Genomic DNA, 23,803 nt, shown 5'->3' on the forward strand with positions numbered 1-23,803 from the left:
ATTTTCAGCTTATCCTGAAAAACTTCCAAGATCTGGCATCAGTGAGCTCACATACTTCTGGCAACAATACAAACAAGATCTGTCTGGATCAGAGGGAGTGTGATCCCACCACACCACACTCAACACTCCCTGCTGTCTTAGGTGCCTTCCTCTTTGCTTACTTACAATGTCCACCTGGCCCCTGTCCCATGGTTGCATGGAGAGGATGTGAATATCTCATTGTAACAATTAATACATAGTAGTGCATGATAAGTGATATGTAATTTTCATTGACAAATGATGTAAAATACTCATATTTATTATGCATTTACTCCAGGTCAAGTAAGTATTTACTACATGCAAGACCTCATTTCATTCTTACAGCAAGAGATAGGAACATCAATAGCCCTCCTATACACAGATAGGAAAACTGAAGTCTAAAGAAATTAAACAATTTGGTCAATATCACAACGCTCACTCATCATGGAGCTAAGACTTGAACATAGACTGTCCATGTAAGACCAGAACCAGAGCTATTATCCACTAGTCTGTACTGCTCTTCGCTGTAGGCTAGGCGGTCTGAGAGGCCCCTAAGGAGGATGAGTTTAGGCTTAACTGTTTCTATGTCTCCTTCCTGTCCTCTGTCAACTTTAACTCCATTGCATTCTGTTTACAGAGTAGCATAGCACTAAGTATTATTTATTACAGAATGTGATAGAGTGAGCCTATTATCATACAGGTATATTTCTTGTATGTTGAGAACAGTCTTGCACTGCCTAGACATCAATCATACCATGCTTTTAACAGAGATGGACTTTCCTCGTAAGGGTGGGATGGTGTCAATCATGACAGTTGTCTGGCTGTCATTTGCCCAGGGATGGAAAGTGTGTCCTTCAATCTGCAAAGCAGGACAGATAATATGGATGTGGGATTGGGGACTCCCTACTTGGTGGTGGGCCCCAGAGAAACTTTACATCTTGGCCTTGGCTCTTCCATGTGGGGGTAGGGGTGAGGAAGACAAAAAAAGAAGCCTACCCTCTGTATAGCAAACAAGCCAAGAGCTTAGTAGCCAGAAAGCCCAGCAAGGTGCTTGAAAATTATTCTAGTATTTTGGGTACAGAATATAAAAAAGCTTCTCAGAGTGTGGAATGGGTCAGGGCCTGGTTGTCCTGGGAGCTTATTAGCTAAGGTAAGATCAGAGAGAAATTTGTACCTTGTGAGCCTAATTCACTTTGTGTTTCTTTTATTTTATGTTCCTTTAGGTTTGAGCTGAGTCTTTTTAAAAATTCTACTAATTTCAGTTGGAACAAGTGAGAGGGTTTTCATCTATGCTCGAGCTAGAGGTTTTTTTTTGTTTTGTTTTTAACATTTATTTATTTTTGAGACAGAGAGAGACAGAGCATGAACAGGGGAGGGGCAGAGAGAGAGGGAGACACAGAATCAGAAACAGGCTCCAGGCTCTGAGCTGTCAGCACAGAGCCCGACGCGGGGCTCGAACTCACGGACCGTGAGATCATGACCTGAGCCGAAGTCGGACGCTTAACCGACCAAGCCACCCAGGCGCCCCTCAAGCTAGAGTTTTAATAGAAATAGGACCCCTCAGAGAACATGTGAAGCAGATACCTTGAGAAAATCGAGGAAGCAGTATCAGACCCTCTGCCCTCCTGGAGAATCTCCTTCTTCTATTAAAACATTGGAGATTTGGGGCACCTGGGTGGCTCAGTTGGTTTAGCATCCGACTTTAGCTCAGGTCATGATCTCACAGATTGTGGGTTCGAGCCCCGCCTTAGGCTCTGTGCTGACAGCTCAGAGCCTGGAACCTGCTTCGGATTCTGTGTGTGTCTCTCTCTCAAAAACAAACATCAAAAAAATTTTTTAATCAAAAATAAATTTTAAAAAAAATTGGAGATTCTTTACACATTTTTTATAGAAGAAATTTCCATAGATTATTTTGTTTAGAGATATCAAACAATGTACACAGAGGTAGTATGACCGAAGAAGAAAAGGCACTGGTAAATTTAGGCAGAATCAATGTAAATCTTTGAAGACAAATGCAATGTTGCCAAGTGTGACCGTTCTTAAAATCTTGTAAGGCCATTCAAATTGATGCATTGTATTTTTATTCTAATCTTTTCCTTTGGGGTTATGTATACACTTAAGTGATAAGAGGTAGTCTGGTGCTGAAACAACTTCAGGGTTATGAATACAGCCTGATAAAGTGTAGTTGATAATATCCTTACATTATTTTATACATTGCTAAGGTTTGTGTTGCCTGTACTCCAATGCAACAAAATTATCTTGTTTACACCAGTAAAAGGATAGCTATGTCTAGCCTCATACTGAAAGATCATGCCTTTAAAAAAGTGCCTTAATTTTCTGCAAACATCTGAAATGCCTTTGAAATCTCCACAGCCTGTTATGTGGTTTTAGGCTACATATTTGCTTCAACAACTGCACGAAAACACCACACGTGCAGAGCCCTGTTCAGACCAGTCCTCAGAGGGATTGTCAGTCTGGAGTATGAGCCCAGATGAATCACTCAGAACAGATCCTTTTGCTTGGGATTCTGAAAATCCTCCTCAAGAGAGACATGGTACAGCTTCCAATAAATCAAGTATTTGTTAGCCTGAGAATGAGCACCTGGTTGCCTCTTCTACATTGAAAAGCAGTTGCTTCTGTTATTAAAAAACTATTCTTAAGAAATAATTCATCAAGGGCGCCTGGGTGGCTCAGGTGGTTAAGCGTCCAACTCAGCTCATGTCAAGACCTCATGGTTCGTGAGTATGAACCCCACATGGGGCTCTGTGCTGACAGCTCAGAGCCTGGAGCCTGCTTCAGATTCTGTGTCTCCCTCTCTCTCTGCCCCTCCCCTGCTTGCTCTCTCTCTCTCTCTCTCTCTCTCTCTCTCTGTCTCTAAAATAAACAAACATTAAGGAAAAAAATAATTCATCAAACCAATAAGCTAAATTAGAAAAATATGCTTGATTACATGTCTATAAACCGATTGTGTGGTGTATGTGGTCTTCTATTCACCACCCTTTAGAATGTTTTCCATATTTTGGGGTTTGTCATCACTTATTTTTTTTTAAATATCAACAGAATAATGAGTGTGTGTATGTGTGTGTGTATATATATATATACTATATATATACATATATGCAAATCTATACACACAAATATCCCATGCACATACACACACAAGACTCACAAGCATAAATATCAATTTCTTATTTCTCTAAGCTGGGGCTAAGCTCTCTCTCATTCCTAATTCTCAAAGTCCTTTTTTTCTGTAATTTTTTGTATGATACTGTCCCACCTTCTGCCTTTTATTTCTGTTATTTAGGTATCTGTCTTAACTCTTCTACTAACATTTATGTAAGATCTACTCCCATTTGTTCTTACTATCTGAATCACCAAACAAATACTTGCTAAATGTGCATGTAAATGAATGAACAAAACCTCTGAATATAGGGCTAAATCTTTTTGTCATCTTGAGCCATGATGTAAAATTTCATGTGTGTCTAAGGTTGAGAGCTTTACCAAGCAGTGCTAACTTTCTACTTTCTAGTGCTGGGCAACAAAGAGTCCAAAAAAAAAAAAAAAAGGGATGGAAAAAATCAGCTCCAGAATAATGTTTGTTTAATTGTGATTATACCAACAAATGAATTCCTTATGATAAGAAAGCATACTAGAAAACAGAATGAATGTCAGTTATCTTTCTTTAACAGCAGAATTTGTAAGCAAACTTTGTGGTAATACATCATAATATTGATTTTAAAGATTTCTAAAATACCATTAGCTATATGAGCATTAGTAGTAGCAAACACGGGATGACCATTCTGGGTGCTAAGTAATTTACTATACTATTCCTAAACAACATATTAGTACTTAAGAACAGAGATCTATAATAAATACCAGAGAAAGTATGATGACTTCAGGACAAGACAAAGTGACTTAGTATAAGAGACAATCGATAACTGAAATCACCAGCAATTCTGTGTTTTGTAATCTGACATGTAATATATGTGAAAACGATGCACATACAAAAACAAGTTAAAAAAAAAAAAAAGCTCATCCTTCCCTAATGTACATGGCAATAGTATTAGACATTTCCTGTGTTCAGGTTAATAGTATAAAATTGGTGTTTTTTATTAAATTCCCATTATTTTTGCCAGAACAAGCATGGGGGCAGGGGGGAGAATTCAGCATTTAATTCACCAAATCAATTCACCACTAAAAATAAAAATCCAACAAAGGGCATTTTCCATCAAATACTCTTTTCCTCATCTTCCCATTTGCATATCATTTAAGAGGCTTTGTTACTGAAAAAAAACAAAACGAAATGAAAATGAAATCCAAAGCATTTCCAAGAACAAAAGCCAAAACTTGTATCCATTCTTAACACAGAGTGACCATCCTTAACCTCACACTGCAGTATTACAAGTAACAGACAATTCAAACTTACTCCTCTACTTGATCTTTCCTTCCAGATTCCAATGAGCAGCACCCAAAGGCAAATCACATCCACTTCGGTTCATAAATACAGCCTCAGGATGAGATTTTAAATACTCTGTCTCATTCATCCATTCTAGCTGCCTTCTGAGTTGAAAAGTTACATGAGAATTGAGAAAATAATAGCAAAACACTCTCTGAAAAGGAGTGCATACTGGGAAGATCAAAAATATTGATTTTGTGAATTAAGTGCATGTGAAGAGCAAACACTTCTCCTATAAATTCTACATGAGTTTTTAAGCATCCTCAATGGAGCTAGTAAAGAAAAGCATCTCTGAGACTTTCCCACAATGCCACTTAAAGAACGTATTTCCCAATTCATTTCTGACTGACCAATAAAGAAAATAAAACATCTTGTCTTAGGTAGCAACTATGAGTCCTCCACACTGCCAGAACGATCAGTCATCTGAGTGAAGGCATACTTTTCCAACATCACTTTCATCTGAAATTTCTATGTTATCAGTAGAGAGAATCCTAGAACAGAGACAGAACTGGCAACTCTGAATAAGAAAGGAGAGATAACAGCACTATCTCTTCAGCAGAGGAAATTAAAAGGTGCTGCATATATATAGTGGAAATGCTCTCAGAAGAATGTAGAAAATATCCATGAAATTAAATACATACACACACACACACACACACACACACACACACACACACCCCCCACTCACAAAAGCAGGAAAATGGATGTCACCAAAATAGATTAAGCAACAAATGACATAACAGTGGAAGCTTTCTGTCCTACATGTGCTGCCTGACTGGCAAAAGATGTCAAAAATGCAGTTTTTTTAAAAACCTAAATATAAGGGCAGCCAAAATGGTCTTCCAAAAAGAAGGAAAAAGCCTCAGAAAAGAAAAAACTAAAGTTAAATCATATATTTGGTCTTACTTTTAAAAAATCAAGATGTTAAAAAAAAGGTTAAATGGGATGTTCCTGTTGATATTAAAAATTAAAAATCTCTTGATATGATAAAAAAGGTAATATGTTATATATGTACATATAACATACATTATAAGTTTCACAAAAAAGGTAATTCTCTACCAAGTCAATTACTGTGAGTTTGTTCCATGAAGCCGATAGTAAATGGGAACTGTCTGGGATAACAGCACTGGATCATACAGCCCCAACACTCAGTCTATTATGCCTACAGAAGGACATTAAATAGGATCAGTTAGATCAGCCCAGAGACCCTGGTATTTCTTCTTCTCTTGCAGAAGAGCAGTAAGCTAACCCAGAGTCATCGTGGGAGAATCTAAACTAATTCATCCTGTTCCCAAGTCTGTCTGGTCAGCACCATGGTGAGCACCAAGTAGTTTCCCATTTACCACTAGCTGGAAGGCTCAAATACTGACTTCCAAACATTAAGGGAGGAAGTCTGGGGGTGGGAGAGGTGAGGAAGGATTACCAAAACCTAATCACAAGATCTAGGAAATCTTTGTTTTTGTACTCTTACCTCCTACATGTACTTAGAAACCTAGTTCTTGGTACAAATAAACCCACAATTGATTTCTTGCTGAATATTGAATTGTTAAAGCAACAACCTTCCACCGTACAGAATTATTGTTACAATTTTACAGCACAGATAAATTTCCATCTTCTGTGGGAATATAAGAAAGACTAAAGTAAGTCTGATTTATTCAGAGTAAATGGATATCCTCAGTTGGATTTCTAAAATACAGAAAGCAAAACTTCCCTAGGTAAGAAATATTGAAAGACCTAGTCCATTTGATATTAGGGTTAAAATATTACGGTTAAAATATTCTAAAATATTCTAAATATTCTAAAGATTAAAAAAACTCCAAGTAAATTTTCATAAGTAATCAGAAATTGTTAAGTTTCTATTTTGGAGCAGAGAAAGACATGAATATTCAACAATAAAAGGATATCAACCTATACAGAGATCATATCCAAAAATTAATTTATGTAGTTATATATATGCAACTAACTTGCCATTATGCTATTTTGAATAAAAAATTAGAACACTTTTGTCATGTTTGTATTTAAAAAATGATGAATGCAGCCCTAGTGGAGTTATGCCTGAGACAAGTATAATGCATTTTTTACCATCCTGAAAACATTGATTCCCTAAAATAAAAAAATAAAAAAATAAAAAAAATAAACAAGGAACTAAAGTGTGTCACGCAAGGTGACAGATAAACCATTATCCCTTCAAAAATCAAACTATTTTTGCTGACAAGGTAAAAAACCTACTAAAATAGGCACAAGGTGGAATGCACATATAGAGGCAGTCTCTTCAGAGACTGAGAAATGTAGAACACATCACAACTTCTCCTGCTCTCAAATGCGCATCTCTCAAGTGGATATTGCAGAGACAGAGCACGTCTGCCTTCAGAACCCCCTGGTGAACTTCTCAGAAACAGACCCCTGATATGTGCTGAACTGCATCCCCATTATATGTATGTGTATGTGTGTATGTATGTGTTCTGTGTGTGTATAAATATATATATATATATATAATATATAAAATATATAAATACACACACACACACACACACACACACACATATTCAAAACCTGCCATACTTGTGAATGTGACCTTATTTGAAAATAGGTTATTGGCAGATACAATCAACATAAGATGAAGTTATTGGAGTGAGTCCTAATCCAGTGGCTGGTGTCCTTGTAAGATGAGGGAAATTTGGGCACAGTCACACTTAGGTATAACAGCCACGTGAACATGGAGGCAGGGGTTGCAATCATGTTGCCATAAGCCACGGAATGCCTCATCAGAAACTAGAAGAAGCAAGGGCTGATTACCCATCTAGAGGCACTGGAAGGAACATGACCCTGCCTACACCTTGATTTCAGACTTCCAGGCTCCAAAACTACAAGAGAATAAAGTTTTGTTGTTTTAAGCCATTCAGTTTGTGGTATTTTGTTATGACAGCCCTAGAAAACTAAGACAGTCAGTGATTATGCTGTAGAGCCGTAAAGGAGGAGACAAAGAAGACAGGGGGCCAAGTAGATACAATTTGAGGTTTGTCTGAGCCCCTAATTATCCCCTGAAGGATAAACATTCAGAAATTTCCACAAAGGTTGTTGATCCTTGGATGTCTGGTATCTAATAATGGCATGTCTTGCCCATATCCCATTGAGAAAAATACTCCATTCTCTGGAGAAATGCTTCTGTCCCCTAGTGGGAAAGAAGATACTAAAATAGCATATAAAAATTTAATAATATAATTAAATAAACACACATCTTTAAACTGGAAAACTGTATGTCATTTGTCAACACATCACAGAGATTAAAACTTCAAAGGTAGGTAACTTGATGTAGCACACAACCCTCTGTTCTAGTAAAAATAAATTATCTTCAGGGTGCCTGGGTAGCTCAGTCAGTTGAGCGTGTGACTTCAGCTCAGGTCATGATCTCACAGTTCATGGGTTCGAGCCCCACATCAGGCTCTGTGCTGATAGCTCACAGCCTGGAGCCTGCTTTGGATTCTGTGTCTCCCGCTCTCTTCGCCCCTCTCCCACTCGCGTTCTGTCTCGCAAAAATAAATAAACATTTTTTAAAAAGTATTTTTTTAAAGAGTACATTATCTTCCTCTGCGTATAACCCTATGATAGAATTAAAATCCTTCACCCAAAGGTCTCAAAGACAAGGCAGAAAAACATGCCTTGAAACCGCAGGCCTCCAACACACACAGAAATCTAGTAGGTTTATCTGTTTAAATAAGTGTAGTCACTTCAGCTTCCAGAGAAGTAGATGCACCAACATAAAACTAATTGTGATGTTATTAATGTACACTAATTAAACATACATCGTGCACTTCCTGGGTTCTAGAAGAAAAGGTGTGCTTATTCAAAACCCTATCTTAAGCCCAACAATGTAGCTGACAGAGGATTTTTAAACCAAAAGGGTCTTCCATAAGCCTTGACAAGGATCATAATTTAGATCAAAAACCGAAAAAATATACTCTCAAAAAGAAGCTGGAATTGAATTGTGTAGAAGAAAAGCACTAAAACTCCAGGACATCTTAGGCAAGTCAAGAAAATTCTCACATATTTCAACGCAACTGCCATCATCTACTAAATTTAGAAAATTATTGCAGTTTCACAAGTATGGATTACTCACAAATATATTTTTTTCCCTCTGATTTAATGAGCCCTGCCGGGTAAAGCTGTCATCTCTAACGCAGGTTAATTTGGGGAAACCTGCTTTTTCCAGATGGCGTCAAGGAGAGCAGACAGCTAATATGAGATTAATCTCAAAGTCATACGGTTTTTATCTCAATGTGGAGTGCAAGAGCTATCAGCCTCTGAGCTTGCTTTGATCCATTTCTTAAACCAGCCTTCTACTATGGAGTTCTCCACACTACTCCTAAAATGTCATGTTTCTCTGCCAGAAAACTGCCAGTGTTACCCTGAAAGTCTGTGACAGAGTCTGCTGCAAACCTGGATGAACCACCTTCCCTGCTATACAGCAGACAAAATATTAAATAACACCACATCCTATGTCTTTACTGCATCAAACCCACAGATAATTTAGTTCCCAAAAGCTTACCTGTCTTCTAGATTAGAAACTCAGCATTACAAATCTCTGGATATTCTGCACTTCCAACCAAAAGCTGTTTGCCTGCCAAAACGCTGATTAATTAAATGACCTCTCATCATATTTCCAGTCTTCTTGTTTGTGGATGTACAGCTGTGCTCCGAGCATCTTTTTCACGCTCAAAGCCAGTGTCTTGGAAAGTATAATTTGGCATGAATTTCTCAGTCTTAACAGGTAAAGAGACTACCCATCTCCAAATAGTACAACATCCTATGAACATCCCAGAGATGGTCATAAAGAAGAAAACCCCAGCACTAACAACCAGAGCAGTGCTGTGAAAATACAACCCACATTAAAACTTCTACCTAAGAAAATCTGGTGGGGAAACTTGAATTTTCCTTATAAACAAATATCCTCAATCCAGCTGGCAGATTTTAAATCATCTAAAGCACTCTTTCAAAATGTGGACACCAGATCGTATCCTACACCGACTGAATCAGAATCACTGGGAGGAATCAGGCATTAGGATTTTTTCAAAGTTCCCCCAAGTGATCCTAATGTTCATCTACAGTTAAGAACGATTGATCTAGACCAGGGGCCAGCAAGCTTTTTCAGTAAAGGGCCATATCATAAATGTTTTATACTTTGTGGGCATTCAGTCTCTGTCACAACTACTCAACCCTGCTAATCTGGCACAGAAGTAGCCACAGACAATATGTAAATGAACAAGTGTAGCTGGGTCCCAATACAGCTTTATTCAGGAATACTGAAATTTGAATTTTATTTAACTTTTACAGATCACAAAATATTATTCTCATTTTAATTTTTTTTCAATCACTTCAAAATGTAAAGATCATTCTTAACTTGCAGGTCATACAAAAATAGATGGCAGGTCAGATTTGGCCGGGCCATAGTTTACTGACCCCTGATCTACACTGCATACGGAATACATTCTCCTTAATCTTCAAAACAACATTTGCTCAGTGACTCAATCAGTCACAGAAAAGATTCTCTTCAATGTATGGGTACCTTCAGATTCAAGTTGTTCCAGGCCAAATGAGGCAGCTGTATTAACATGGCTAATGGATGGAACAATGGTTCTTGTCTCAGAGGGTGCCTCAGAATCAGAAAGTGCTGGGAAAATGCTGGGTGCTTCCTCCAATATTCCAGGCGGAGTCACTGGAGAGCCCATAACTGGTGTGAACAATTCCTCATTTGGCCCTGTGATGGTGTCCATTAGATCTGTCAAACACAAGAGATAGGACTTGACCCAAAGATGATCAGTAGGGGAAATGTATACATGTATTTTTTTCTTTTTAAGTAACAAATGATTAATGAAACCAGTATCTTATATACAGTAAGTTTGGCACTTAGGCCAGCTCCCTCTTCCCATAGTGCATCAATCCAGCTATGCAAGGCAAGACACTTTACCTTCCAGGAAAATGTATTGTCTCAAATCAGAACTTTCTTTTTAAATTTTAATATCCCACTCATTCCATTGACAATACTATGGACTTTGCAGAATTTTAGATAGAACGATGGAAAAGATAGAAAATTTAACAAAAAATTATTAAGGGTGCCCGGGTGGCTCAGTCAGTTAAATATCCAACTCTTGGTTTCGGCTCAAGTCATGATCTCACAGTTGATGAGTTCAAGCCCTGCATGGGGCTCTGTGCAGACAGCGCAGAGCCTGCTTGGGATTCTGTCTTCTTCTGTCTCCACCCCTTCTTCGCTCACACTCTCTCTCTCTCTCTCTCTCTCTCTCTCTCAAAAATAAATAAATAAATAAACATTAATAAAATATGTTTTAAAAATTATTAAAATATATGCCAAGAACTACTTTTTCATTTTAATTTTTTTTAACGATTATTTACCTTTGAGACAGAGAGAGAGACAGAGCATGAATGGGGGAGGAGCAGAGAGACAGAGAGGGAGACACAGAATCCGAAGTAGGCTCCAGTCTCTGAGCTGTCAGCACAGAGCCCAACGCGGGGCTCGAACCCATGGACCGCGAGACGGCGAGACCGCGAGACGGCGAGACCACGACCCAAGCGGAAGTCGGACGCCCAACCAACTGAGCCACCCAGGCGCCCCATGCCAAGAACTACTTTTAAAAATTAAGCCAAAGAGTAAGAGTATGTGTCTAGAATATGCTCAATTTCTTTTTTTTTTTTCAACGTTTATTTATTTTTGGGACAGAGAGAGACAGAGCATGAACGGGGGAGGGGCAGAGAGAGAGGGAGACACAGAATCGGAAACAGGTTCCAGGCTCCGAGTCATCAGCCCAGAGCCCGACGCGGGGCTCGAACTCACGGACCGCGAGATCGTGACCTGGCTGAAGTCGGACGCTTAACCGACTGCGCCACCCAGGCGCCCCTAGAATATGCTCAATTTCAAAGCAGCCAGATTTAGCTCCAGGTTTTCCCCTATATAAAAAACCCTTGGATAGTATTATTTTGCACGTCTGGTAGATCATCAGGATCTCTGAGGTAGTTTTTTAAAAATAGATTTTCATGCTTTCCACATATCTCAACTTACTGAATCAGAATCTCCTTGATGGTGAAGACCAAAAAACTATTTTTTTAACTCCCAGGATATGGATTCACAGGCTCTCACATCCATGGCTGTTAAGAGTACACATTGGTGCAACCACTTTGGAAAACAATTAGGCACTGCCCCCTAAAGTCAAACATTCATACCTAGAGCCCAGCGATTCAGTTCCTTGCTAATATAACCAAGAGAAACTCCTGTACATGTACAATGGAGAATATGCAAGAGAATATGCATATGGCAGCAATCAGTGTTCACAACAGCCAAACCTGGAAATGACCCAAATGCAAATTGCTAGAAGAGACTGGATAAAGATTAGATGCATAAACTGCAATCTATTTTCATAATGGAACATTATAAACAGTCAAAACAAAAGAACCACATTAGGTAAATTTTAGCCATAGATTATTAAGTAAAACAAGTAAGTCCCAAAAAGGTTATCTCCAGCACAATACTGTTTTATAAAGTTAAAAACTGCTGAAATGTTTAAATGCATAATTTTATGCATTTAATAAAACTAAACTAAAAGGAATTCAGGGAAATGAGGAACACAAGATTCAGGATGACAGTTACTAGTCAGAGGAGGAAGTTGAGATATAGGATTACATGTAGGTTACTAACCAGGCCCTACGGGGTTTTTTGGAGAGACAGGATTAGGAGATATTTATTACATTATTTAAAAAAAAAAAAACTCAGCTAATAAATTAAGCCTATTTACTTAGACCAACAAATAATGAGATAGAGACATGAGGTCCAAAAATAATTAACTAATAATTTTTGTAATCCCCAGGCAATTCCAATAATCACCAAGATTTGAAAACTTTGCTGTCCTTAAGATATCAGAGCATTTGAGGGCCTCCTTTATAGAAAGCACTTTGTATACATTATTTCAAATCCTTAAAATAACCTATAAGATAGGTAGGCATGGTGCCTGAGCGGCTCAGGTGAGTGACTGACTCTTGATTTCAGCTCAGGTCGTGGTCTCTGTGCTGAGCATGGAAACTGCTTGGGATTCTCTCTTTCCGTCTCTCTCTGCCTCTCCCCCACTCGCACACATGCACTCTCTCTCTCCCTCTCAAAATAGAAAAATTAGCTTCAAAAATAAACTAAGTGAAATTAACATAAAAGATAGGCAGGGGCATCTTTTGGGTGGCTCAGCTGGTTAAGCGTTCGACTTCAGCTCAAGTCATGATCTCACAGTCCATGAGTTCAAGCCCTGCATCAGGCTCTGTGCTAACAGCTCAGAGCCTGGAGCCTGCTTTGGATACTGTGTCTCCCTCTCTCACTCTTCCCCTCCCCTGCTCATGCTCTGTCTCTTTCTCTCTCTCTCAAAAATAAATAAACATTAAAAAAAATTTTTTTTTAAAAGATAGGTAGACATTATTTAAAGATGCACAAACCAGGGGCACCTGGGTGGCTCAGTCAGCTAAGCGTCTGACTTCGGCTCAGGTCATGATCTCACAGTTCATGAGTTCAAGCCCCACGTTGGGCTCTGGGCTGACAGCTTGGAGACTGCTTTAGATTCTGTGTCTCCCTCTCTCTCCTCCCTTCCTCTACTCGCATGCGCTCTCTCTCTCAAAAATAAACATTAAAAAATTTTAAAAAATAATAATAATAAAGATGCACAAACCAGGCTTAGAGACATTAAGAAACCTGCTTGAGGCCACAATACTAGTGAGGGCCAAAGCTGGGATTCAAACCCTGGTCCTCACTGTTTTCACTCCACCCCCTGGCTCCTAGCAGCCAGGCCTGTCAAACAAGGAGAGAGTTCTCAGGAAGCCTGGCCTTCACAGGCCCCAGTGATGAGCCACCAGGAGACTCTGCTTTGGGAACTAACCCCTCATCCTTTTAGGCTTTGCCACATCTCCCCAGACAACAGAGCATTCACCTGCATTTTCTGTTCATTCTCTAGGTGAGTGCAGGCAGATGGGGGTACATCTGCCTCACTCATTCTATTCCTTATTAACTCAGACAAGATCCACACCCAAAATTCTCCCTCCCTTACAAACCTTCCAGAGCAGAAGTAACTTCAAAAGACAGAGGCGTGGCCGCAGTGGAAAGTGTCGTGGCCAGAGGCTCCCATCTCCTCGACAGCTGAGTAACGGCAGGAACACCAGATGTGGTGGAGGGGGGCTCTTCTCCTTCCTCAGTCTTACCATTTTCTCTGGTAACCTCGAGGGTAGAAACCTGCTGCTCTTGTGTCACCAGTGATAAAGTGGCTTCTGTTTCTTGAACAACTGTTGTCATCTCTTGAGTGAGGATGTCTTAAAAGGGGGGATACAACATTTTAAAATAGACAAATTCCCTGTACCTTAAAAAGTCACTCTATAATTAATAAACTGGAAAAAAAAAAGAAAATATCTATTTCAGGGTATGGGAAAGCAAATGGATCGCTCAGATACAAAATGCCAGTAAATAAATGTTTTCAGTGTTGCTGCTTTCAGGAGCAATGAATCAATCTGAGACAGAGATAAATACAGTAACATAAAAAACATAAAATAAAATACAAAACAAAATAGGAAGGTCAACAGCTGAGCTCCCTTTTATGAATATCAACATAACCAGTCTGTCAAGAAACAAATTATACAGAACTAAGTTATATTCAAAAATTCTCGGGGCGCCTGGGTGGCTCAGTCGGTTGAGCGTCCGACTTTGGCTCAGGTCATGATCTCGCGGTTCGTGAGTTCAAGCCCCGCATCGGGCTCTGTGCTGCCAGCTCAGAGCCTGGAGCCTGCTTCGGATTCTGTGTCTCCCTGTCTCTCTGCCCCTCCCCTGCTCACACACTGTCTCTCTCTCAAAAATAAATAAAGATTAAAAATAATTTTTAAAAATTCTCAGAAGCATTTATATCTATTAATTTTCACATTTGCACTTCTGAAGGGGAAAAAGAAGTTAGCATTTTGAATAAAGGAATAATAATTACAGTAACGAATGTTTACTGGGTTTCTATTATATGCTACATACATGCACTGTCAAGTATATTGTAAGCATTATCTTATTTTATCTTCTAAAATGTACTAAGGGGAGGTAGGTACTAATATCATTCCATGGAAGCCATACATCATAGCAGTCAAGAATGCAGGCTTTAGAGTCAATTTGCCTGGGTCTGAATTCTGGCTCGGCCTCTACTAGCTGTGTGACCTTGAACAAATTCCTTAGCATCTCTGGGCCTTGAGTTTCCTCAGCTGTAAATTGGAAATAATAGCAGTACCTATCGCATAGAGTTGTTAGAAAGATTAAATTAGATAACACGTATAAAACTTAGCACATACTCCAATATATCAGCTATTATTACCCACTTTACAAACAATTTAGGTTGAGAGAAGCCTACAGTCAGTGCTCTTAACCACTGTGCTAACTATGCTGTCACATTAGGTGGAAAGTGAGTTAAGTGACACAATTATGACTAAGGAGCATATTCAATAATCAAAATAAGAACCATATAATCATCGAATTCATTTTACATTTTAGGCTGTATTAATACAAGCTATGCAATTCTAATACATAAGTATCAGAGATTCAATTATGCGATGAATAATCTGGAACTATATGACTTAATGCTCCAGGAATATCTTAAACTGTTATGGAAAACTGAAGTAAACTTCTTATTCAGTCACATCTAATATCTTCATGGTAATGGAGACCCAACTCCCTCAATGGAATTTAACAACCAACTTACAAAACATTTTCTGGAAGCTTCTATGAAAATGTACAGTATACTAAGTCTTTCGGTCCTTAAAACCTGAACTGGACACGTAAAATTCAATCTTACCATTTTAATTCAATCTCAACACTTTACAAAACATACTACTAATTTGAAATTTCCATTAATGGAGCTACTGAGCTGATATAACAAGATGAACATATTCCAAAACAATTTGGAATGAGCATATGCATGTATACTAAGTCTGTCCTTCCTCATGCTCTTATCTGACCAACTACACATAATAAAAGAAAAACATTATCCGTCAGCAACAAACGTAAGGCTCATCAGCTCATAACAGTCACAGATATAAAGGCCAAGAGGAAGTACTACAGTATTAAGCCAACAGAGAGAATGCATCAGTATTGGGGTTTTTTCTTATTTCTAGAGGGATTTCTTTTTGGGAAAACAAAATCAAAGAACTCAGGTGGTTAATGCTGTTAAGATAAATATTACCGAAAGCTTTTGGTAAGAAATTATCAGGTATGTGAGTATTTTTTACACCTATATGTAAATAATATCCTATATTGTTTATTATACCATTTAAACATATAGCTAGTTCTTCAACATTTTCCTGAATAGTTATACGTTTTCCTAATGACATGTGTGAAAACTATCAGTCTATTTCAGGGTTTCTCAGCACTACGGACACTCTGGATCAGAAAAGTCTTTGTGGTTGGGGGGCTATCCTACATGCTGCAGGATGTTCACAAGCCTCTTTGGCCCACTAGATATCCTGGCACCTGTCTGTGATGACAACCAAAAATGTCCCCAAAATTGCCAAATGACAGGGGTGGGGACAAATTGTTTCCTGTTGAATGGCCTACATGCAGAGGTTGTATTTGGGTGTAATTTCTACATAAAATACATTTTGTATTTGTTTACTTCTGCTTTTCATCAAAACTTAAATAACTTCTAAATTCTCGCTCAAAAAAAAAAAACCCATAAAATGAGACCTAGAAGTAATACGCTATATGTCAATTATACCAATTTTAAAAAGTAAGAAATTCAAATCAAAACCTTCCCAAAGTTTATTTTTGTTCTTTCTTTCTTTTACCTTTCAATGTATGTCCCAATAGTTGATGCGCCTCAGATTCATATTCCGAGATGGAGACAGTGGTCTCTATGAAAAACATAGCATCATTCTCCTTAGTGGATTCCATGAAGTCTGCAGTATCTTGGAAGAGGGTTACAACAGAGACTTTCATATCTTCCATCAAACTTGTGGGAGTAAAGGAACTTTGATCCGTGAAGGCAGATGATCGCTCCTCCCCGGGTGCCATTAGCAGGGCTGTCCCCATGTGGGCTTCCCCTTCCGGCAGCCCCAGAGCCACATCTGCAACCTCTGTCAAAGGTTCACCCTCTTCCATACCTTCTATAGCATCGTTATCTGTTACTCGGGCTGTCTGAGACGTTTCCATTCCCACCTGGGTCTCCACATTGTCTCCAAGCTTTGGGATCTTTATCTGGCTTACACTCTCTAATTTAGTGTCATCCCACTCATCACTTATGACAGAGGCAGCTGGAACAGCAGTGCTGACACTCACTGTGACTCCTGGGGCTCCCAGCGGCCTGTCAGTTTCTGGCTCAACACTCAGGGTGTACTCAGAGGTTGTGAGCCAGTGCTTGGTGGCGGTAGTCTGGGTATGATCAGCTGTCATCTGCAAAGGCTTCTCCCTATCAGGCATGGGGCTTCCAGGTGCCATGCCTGCTGCGGGCTCAGCACCAGGGAAAAGAGTTGCCCTATGTTCTGCGTCGGCTTCAAACTTCTCTGTCCTTGGATTGGTGGTCAGCATTTCTTTAGTATTCACATCAGAGGAAGGGAAATGTCCCAGACTAACTCTTTCCTGACTTTCCGTTGCAAACAACTGATGATCCACATGCTTCAGAAAACCCAGTGTTGCTTCTGTGGTCCCTTCCGCAATGGGCTGAATGAGGGTACTACTGAAGAGTTCCTCCTTCTCATCCATATTCAGAGGTGCGGTTGCAGCAGTAGGGTTGGTTAGCATGGCCTTGGAGAGTCGGCTTTCAGGAGACACTCTCTCTGGCTGGCTGGACCCAAACACTTCCTCCTCCACAGGAATCACTGTCTCAGTAGCAGTGTAAATGTCAGGACTATTAGGCTGCATAAGCCCAGTTCCTACTGGATGAGCTTCTTTGTTAATAGGAAATACTTTATTTAAAGATGTTGCTGATGGCCCCGCTAACACTATCATTGGGTCTTCAGAGACTACCAACTGGGGAGTGCACTTTGAAGTAACAGAGTCATTTTCTGGGTCATCTGTGTTCATCCTCTCTGGCTGCCCTGTTTCTGCAAGACCATGTGCTATCTCCCTTCTTCCCATTTTGGGGAAGGCCACGCACTGTGTGGCAACGTTGAGAAGTAGAAGGCCACAGAATGCCAGACAAATGTGCAATACAATTGGTCTGCTCATAGTGGAAGAGAAATGTGCACATAAATTGGCAGAGTTGACAATTCCAGTAATTGAGTCCTGCAGAAAAATAAAGCATATCAAACTGTCATATAAATGTATTTTGTAAATAAGCCCCTTTAAGTCAAGTCAGAAGTTAAAATCATCTCCTTGGCGTGGTGCTCAGAGATGATATGGAAGAGACGGCTGTTCTACTTCTTTGTACCTTTGAGAACTGGATAACCCAGTTCATTTTTCCCTGCTGAATTTTGCAGCTGATTTAACTTGAAGCTCTCTAGAAAAGGTACACATAGTTCAAGGACTAAGTTCGTTGTTTCTTTAATACCTATTTGAAAAAAATTACCCTTGAAGTCACATTTGCAATAGTCTCCCCAAATTCTTCTATTAATCACATAAGCAAATGACTACCAAAATGGCAATATGTCCAAGATATAGAAAGTAAACCTTACATTTATTTATATTACATTCAGAGATCTTTCAACTATGGTTTAAAACTTATAAGACATCATCATAAAACACTGAATACCAGTTACATTCAAGAGTTTTTTAAGTAGGGGCGCCTGGGTGGCTCAGTCGGTTAAGCGTCTGACTACGGCTCAGGTCATGATCCCACAGTTTGTGAGTTCTAGCCCCTCATCAGGCTCTCTGCTGTCAGCACAGAGCCCACTTCAGATCCTCTGCCCCTCCCCTGCTTGTTCTCTCTCTCAAAATAAATAAATAAACTTTTAAAAGAGGTTTTTTTAAGTATGTAAATGATTTTCATTTAAAATTCCTCTTTAAAACACTTAAATGATTTCTTTTCTCTGTAACAACTATAAAAATGAAAGGCAAACCCTTGATGCCCTTGATGTTTCAAAAATTAAGGAGTAGAAATGGTGAAAGAGTTAATGTAAATTGGTGTTTTTAAGAAAAAAAAACTTTTTGGGGCGCCTGGGTGGCTCAGTCGGTTAAGCGTCTGACTTCAGCTCAGGTCACGATCTCGCGGTCCGTGAGTTCGAGCCCCGCGTCAGGCTCTGGGCTGATGGCTCAGAGCCTGGAGCCTGCTTCCGATTCTGTGTCTCCCTCTCTCTCTGCCCCTCCCCCGTTCATGCTCTGTCTCTCTCTGTCTCAAAAATAAATAAAACGTTAAAAAAAAATTTTATAATAAAAAATAAAAAAAAAGAAAAAAAAACTTTTTAAGAAAATGAAATACATTTTAAATTAGCAACATTTCCTGAATACACATTATCATTAGATTAAGATTTGGTGCATTTTTTAAAAAACTACTCACACTCTCATTAAAACTAAAACTCTAGCAAAACTACTAATCCCCCCCCCCCCCAAATTTATGAGTTTCGGGGTTTTTTTATCTACTTTGCTGTTTTGGCTCTTTCTTTTTCCATCATCAGAAATCTCTCAGATGCTGTAGATGTTCTAGGAAATTAAACCTAAGAATGAAAATTCTAGAATAAAAACGTAATCTTTATAAAAGCTGTATTTTTTTCTTTCTTTCATGTGTAATCATTAAACTATTTGGGTTAAGCACATAATGTGCACACATAAAGTATAAAAAGTAAGTTTTCATTGGTCCATCTCCCCTTAAGAAGCTCAAAGCTTCCCTGTTTAGTCTGTAGGTCTTTCTGAGACCAAGAAAAGGTCAAGTCCTTAGAGCATGATCTAGACAGGTGAAGAGAAAACAGAAGGCTGAATTTTTCTACATGAAGAAAGAGGAATCCCCAGATTCGGAGCTGAGGCTTCCTGACAAACCACCAGCACCACACGAATGAGTCACCTTTGAAGTCATCTTCCCAGCCCCACTCAAGCCTTCAGACAATTGCAGCATCTTGACCATAACTGCTTAAGAGACCTTGAGCCAGAACCAGCCAGCTAAGCTACTCTGAACTTGTGCTTTGTCTGAACTTGTGCACAGAAGTGGGATGAAATTATAACCATTTATTGCCACCACGTTAGGGACAATTTGTCACACAGAAATCTTGAATCCACAGTACTTTGGGAGACTACAGGAATGAGAAGATGTCATGAGGTGCCATGTGCAGAAAAGGACCAGCATATATCAAGGATCATAAATTTAGCAACAGAAGAAAACTGAAGCCAGAGGTGACTAGGAGAAATAGAAGTCACTACACCCCTTCAAGAGTCTTCAGAGATAGCGAGAGGGATGGTAAGTTTCCCTCTATGTGGGATGAGAGCCTGCAACAATTTTATTAAAATATTAAATGACATACAGGGAGCTAGCATCATTTTAAAAGGAGAGAATATGGGAAAGATACTTGAAAAAGGGGGACTAGCATGTGCCAAGACATGTCAACATTCTGAACATCAGTTATCATCATACTTTAGATGACCCCTAAAGAATCCCACTTCGTAGCCAGGTAACACATTTAGTAATAGTATCTGGCTTGCTGCCTCACTTAAGACAAAAATATAGGGGGCGCCTGGGTGGTTCAGTCGGTTGAGTGTCCAACTTCAGCTCAGGTCATGATCTCACAGTTTGTGAGTTCAAGCCCCGCATCGGGCTCTGTGCTGACAGCTCGGAGCCTGAAGCCTGCTTTGGATTCTGTGTCTCCTTCTCTCTCTGCCCATCTCCCGCTTGTGCTGTCTCTCTTTGTCTCTCAAAAAATAAAAAAATAAATAAATGTAAAAAATAAAATTTAAAAAAAAGACAAAAATATAGAAGCACTGTAAACAAGAATGTTCACAGTTGATGAAACTACGTCTTTGTACAACTTGAACTATGAAACATATGTAAAAGTAAAGAACACTCTGATCTATTCAAAGAGCTGCCCTTTTCTGAACAAATATTTTTCCCATTCAATGAAATCTTACTAAACATCCCAGACAATGTAGGGTGTGGCCTAAAAACTTGGTCGACATGATCCCATGCTTCTGGATAAAAACCTGAAAAAAACAGGCCATCATGAATGACTATTATTTAGAGGGATATGGACTAGAATGAGAAAAACAATTCCTGAATCCTAGCTTTCTTGCTACTAGAACTTGCTATGGGATATTGTGCAAATGGCCTCAGTTTTTCCTTTGATAAAATGAGGAGTTAAACAAAATAATCTTATAAATCCCTTCTACTTCCATGAATCCATTTTTATATTTTATCTATAGGGCATAGAATTAAAATGCAAATGTTTTCATGTTCCAACAACTGTGCCATCAGGTAGGCAAGGCACTCTAATGACTGGATGGATGTTTCACATTTTATTTATATGTTCTAGAGTCATGCAGACTGAGAGGAGAATTTTATAAACAAATCAGATTTGGGGAGTCAAACCATAGAGATTTAATATAGCCTCAATTGCCTTTCCCAAACAGAATATTCCTTTAAGGTTTTATTTCCAGCTAGATCTCGAGCTTTAGAATTTGTGCGAAGGGAATTCTGCCATTGCTCTCAAAGACTTTCCTTCTGTAATTAAGTGTCAGACACCTGCTTTCTAAATCCAACTACAGAAAAAATGGGGGTGAACTGCAAGCCTATTCTATGTCTGTGTATTGCAGCCATATGTTCCTTCTCCCCACTATTCAAAGCGATGCCCGAACTTTAAAAGAAGCAGAGGAGACAGCCTATAAGGATGACAGCAGGGAACATGCCTGCAACTCAGATAAATTGGTAAATGACCTTCAAGTTCTAGGCCTTTCTCCATCTTTCAAAGCACAAGTTCAGACAGCCACTCCCATGAGTATGGTGTCCTCCACTGAGAGCTGCATGACGTTAGAGAATAAATAAGAAAAGGCTGACCGTTGTCAATGCAATGGCAATATTTCTAAAACTAAATAATCATCTGTGATCATCTATCACAGGCTGTAGGCCTTTTCTTTTTTTCCTCAACATGTACCCCCTCCCTGGCAAAGTGCCTGGCACAGAGGGAATGCTCAGTAAATATTGACTGAACAAACAGAGGAATGTCCAGAGCCTACTTTTCTGGGGAAGGAGAGGGTGGGGAAATTTAATTGCTAATTAGTACTCTGTGTCTTCATTATCTTTTTTTTAATTTTTTTTTCAACGTTTATTTATTTTTGGGACAGAGAGAGACAGAGCATGAACGGGGGAGGGGCAGAGAGAGAGGGAGACACAGAATCGGAAACAGGCTCCAGGCTCTGAGCCATCAGCCCAGAGCCTGACGCGGGGCTCAAACTCAAGGACCGCGAGATCGTGACCTGGCTGAAGTCGGACGCTTAACCGACTGCGCCACCCAGGCACCCCATGTGTCTTCATTATCTTAAATGAACTCAATTCAAGAACATTTAACATACAAAAGAATATTTCTCTAACTTTTCTTTCACACCATGGCTGCTCCTTCTTTCTACTATATCCATCCATGCACATATTAATTCAGGTAAATAAACTCTAACCAAAATGCTGATAGTGGTATTGGCTTCTAATAATAGCTTGAAAAGCATGCCTTTCAGAGCAAATCAGTAGCACTTTGTCTATCATTTGCTATCGGGGTATCCTCATGGCTCGGCAGTCCACTGAACAATTTACTGCATTTCTGCCACCAGTGGGCAGATAAGCTGTTCTGTCAACCATTGTCTTTGATCTTAAATAGATACAGTCCAGAACCTGTTTCTTTGTCAAGTTGAGGCACGGTCAAGTTACAAAGACAAATGAAAGACAACATAAGAAAATACAGATTTAGCCGTCTTGCTAGATTTAATAACCAGGATTTTTTAAAATGCTTTTTCAACACCGTTTCCAACTGAAATGTCTACTGCTGATTTTGTGTGTTACCAACACGTAGACACAGAAGGCAACCAGCATGTTAAAACATTCTCATCACTGGCAAAGTTCCTTTTTGCCAAAGGAAATGAGTTCCATGGGTAGTATGTAAGGAACATGAACATTGCCCTAAGAGTACTCAAGACACAGGAGGCCTATAGAGAATGCCAAAAAGCTGGTAACAATCTGCCTGATATTTTCCTTTTCTTGGGATAAACACAAATACCGTAAGTAGCTGGTATAGAGTTTGGGGAAGAAAGCTGCCTCATCTTAGATTTTCACTGTCCCCTGGAAGAAACTTGGATACCACCTCAAGCGCACCGTCTTCTTCACCTAAACTTTGGTGTCATCCTGAACTCTTCTCTATAGTCTAGATTTCACAACTTCTGTGGATCCTTCCCCCATAATGTCTCTTGGAATTGGCCTTCTCATCACCTCGCTGGACTGTTACTATTTTAATTGCCTTTCAACCAATGATCCTGTTCAAACTCTCTTCTCTCCAATCCATTTTATACAATCCAGATGGCTTATTCTTAACAATAAAAATGACAATCACCAATCAAAAATGGCTACCATTTGGAGGCTGCTACATGCCAGGTGTTGTGAGTGCCTTATGTAAATTACCTTATTTAATCCTAACAACAACCTAATGAGATAGGCTCTATCATTATCTCCATTTTTTATTAGCTGAGAAAGCAACAGGTTTACAGAGGACAACTAACCTGCCTATGTGAGGATGCTAGTTTCTGAACTTGTGAATTCTGTCAAACTTCATGTTGCCCCTTTTGCCCAACGCATCCTTTAATGTCACGAAGTTTACAACCGCCAAATTCCGTATCTATAAGACAACCCACACCACTAACTCCCCTACAAACCATCACCTACCGAGTATATTGCCCTCTTACCTGCCATCCTCATTCCAGGTTCCTAAGTTTTGCTCACAGCACTGCACTAGCCAGAACACTCCCTCCTTCCCTACCCAGGTATCTAAACCCTGCCCCCTTCCCCCCACATCCTGTTTACTAACTGCTGTCACAAAAATGCCTAGCCCAATCTCTTCCCATCCTTCTCCCAACTTCTCTAGCACAAATCATCACGTCCGTAAGTCTTGCCACCTCAAATGAGATTCGGTCCTTTGCATGCAAACACTGGTGTTTTAGCTTCCTTTGTCTGCCATATAATTACTAATAATGGTAGGCATGGAGAGGTGTTCAATAAATATTTGCTGCAGTGAAGCGAACGTAAATAACTGTTTAAGAGTGTGAAAAAGAATGCTCAGAGTGTCCATTTTATACTATAAGATTTTCTTTTTTACTTTTTTTTCAACGTTTTTTATTTATTTTGGGGACAGAGAGAGACCGTGCATGAACGGGGGAGGGGC

General features: G+C 39.4%; 1 protein-coding gene across 1 annotated transcript in view; it reads right to left on the reverse strand.

Moving 5' to 3' along the window:
• The window catches only part of ARMH4 (armadillo like helical domain containing 4), a 128,489-nt gene that overhangs the window by 100,824 nt on the left and 3,862 nt on the right, over positions 1 to 23,803 (reverse strand). Inside the window, exons 2-4 of the mRNA XM_043556252.1 lie at positions 16,319 to 17,753; positions 13,568 to 13,822; positions 10,038 to 10,250 (exon numbers count right to left, since the gene is read on the reverse strand). Of these exons, the coding sequence (XP_043412187.1) occupies positions 10,038 to 10,250; positions 13,568 to 13,822; positions 16,319 to 17,753 (1,903 nt within the window). The remainder of the gene's footprint in view (positions 1 to 10,037; positions 10,251 to 13,567; positions 13,823 to 16,318; positions 17,754 to 23,803) is intronic.

This window comes from Prionailurus bengalensis, chromosome B3, assembly GCF_016509475.1.
Source record: "Prionailurus bengalensis isolate Pbe53 chromosome B3, Fcat_Pben_1.1_paternal_pri, whole genome shotgun sequence".
Lineage (NCBI taxonomy): Eukaryota > Metazoa > Chordata > Mammalia > Carnivora > Felidae > Prionailurus > Prionailurus bengalensis.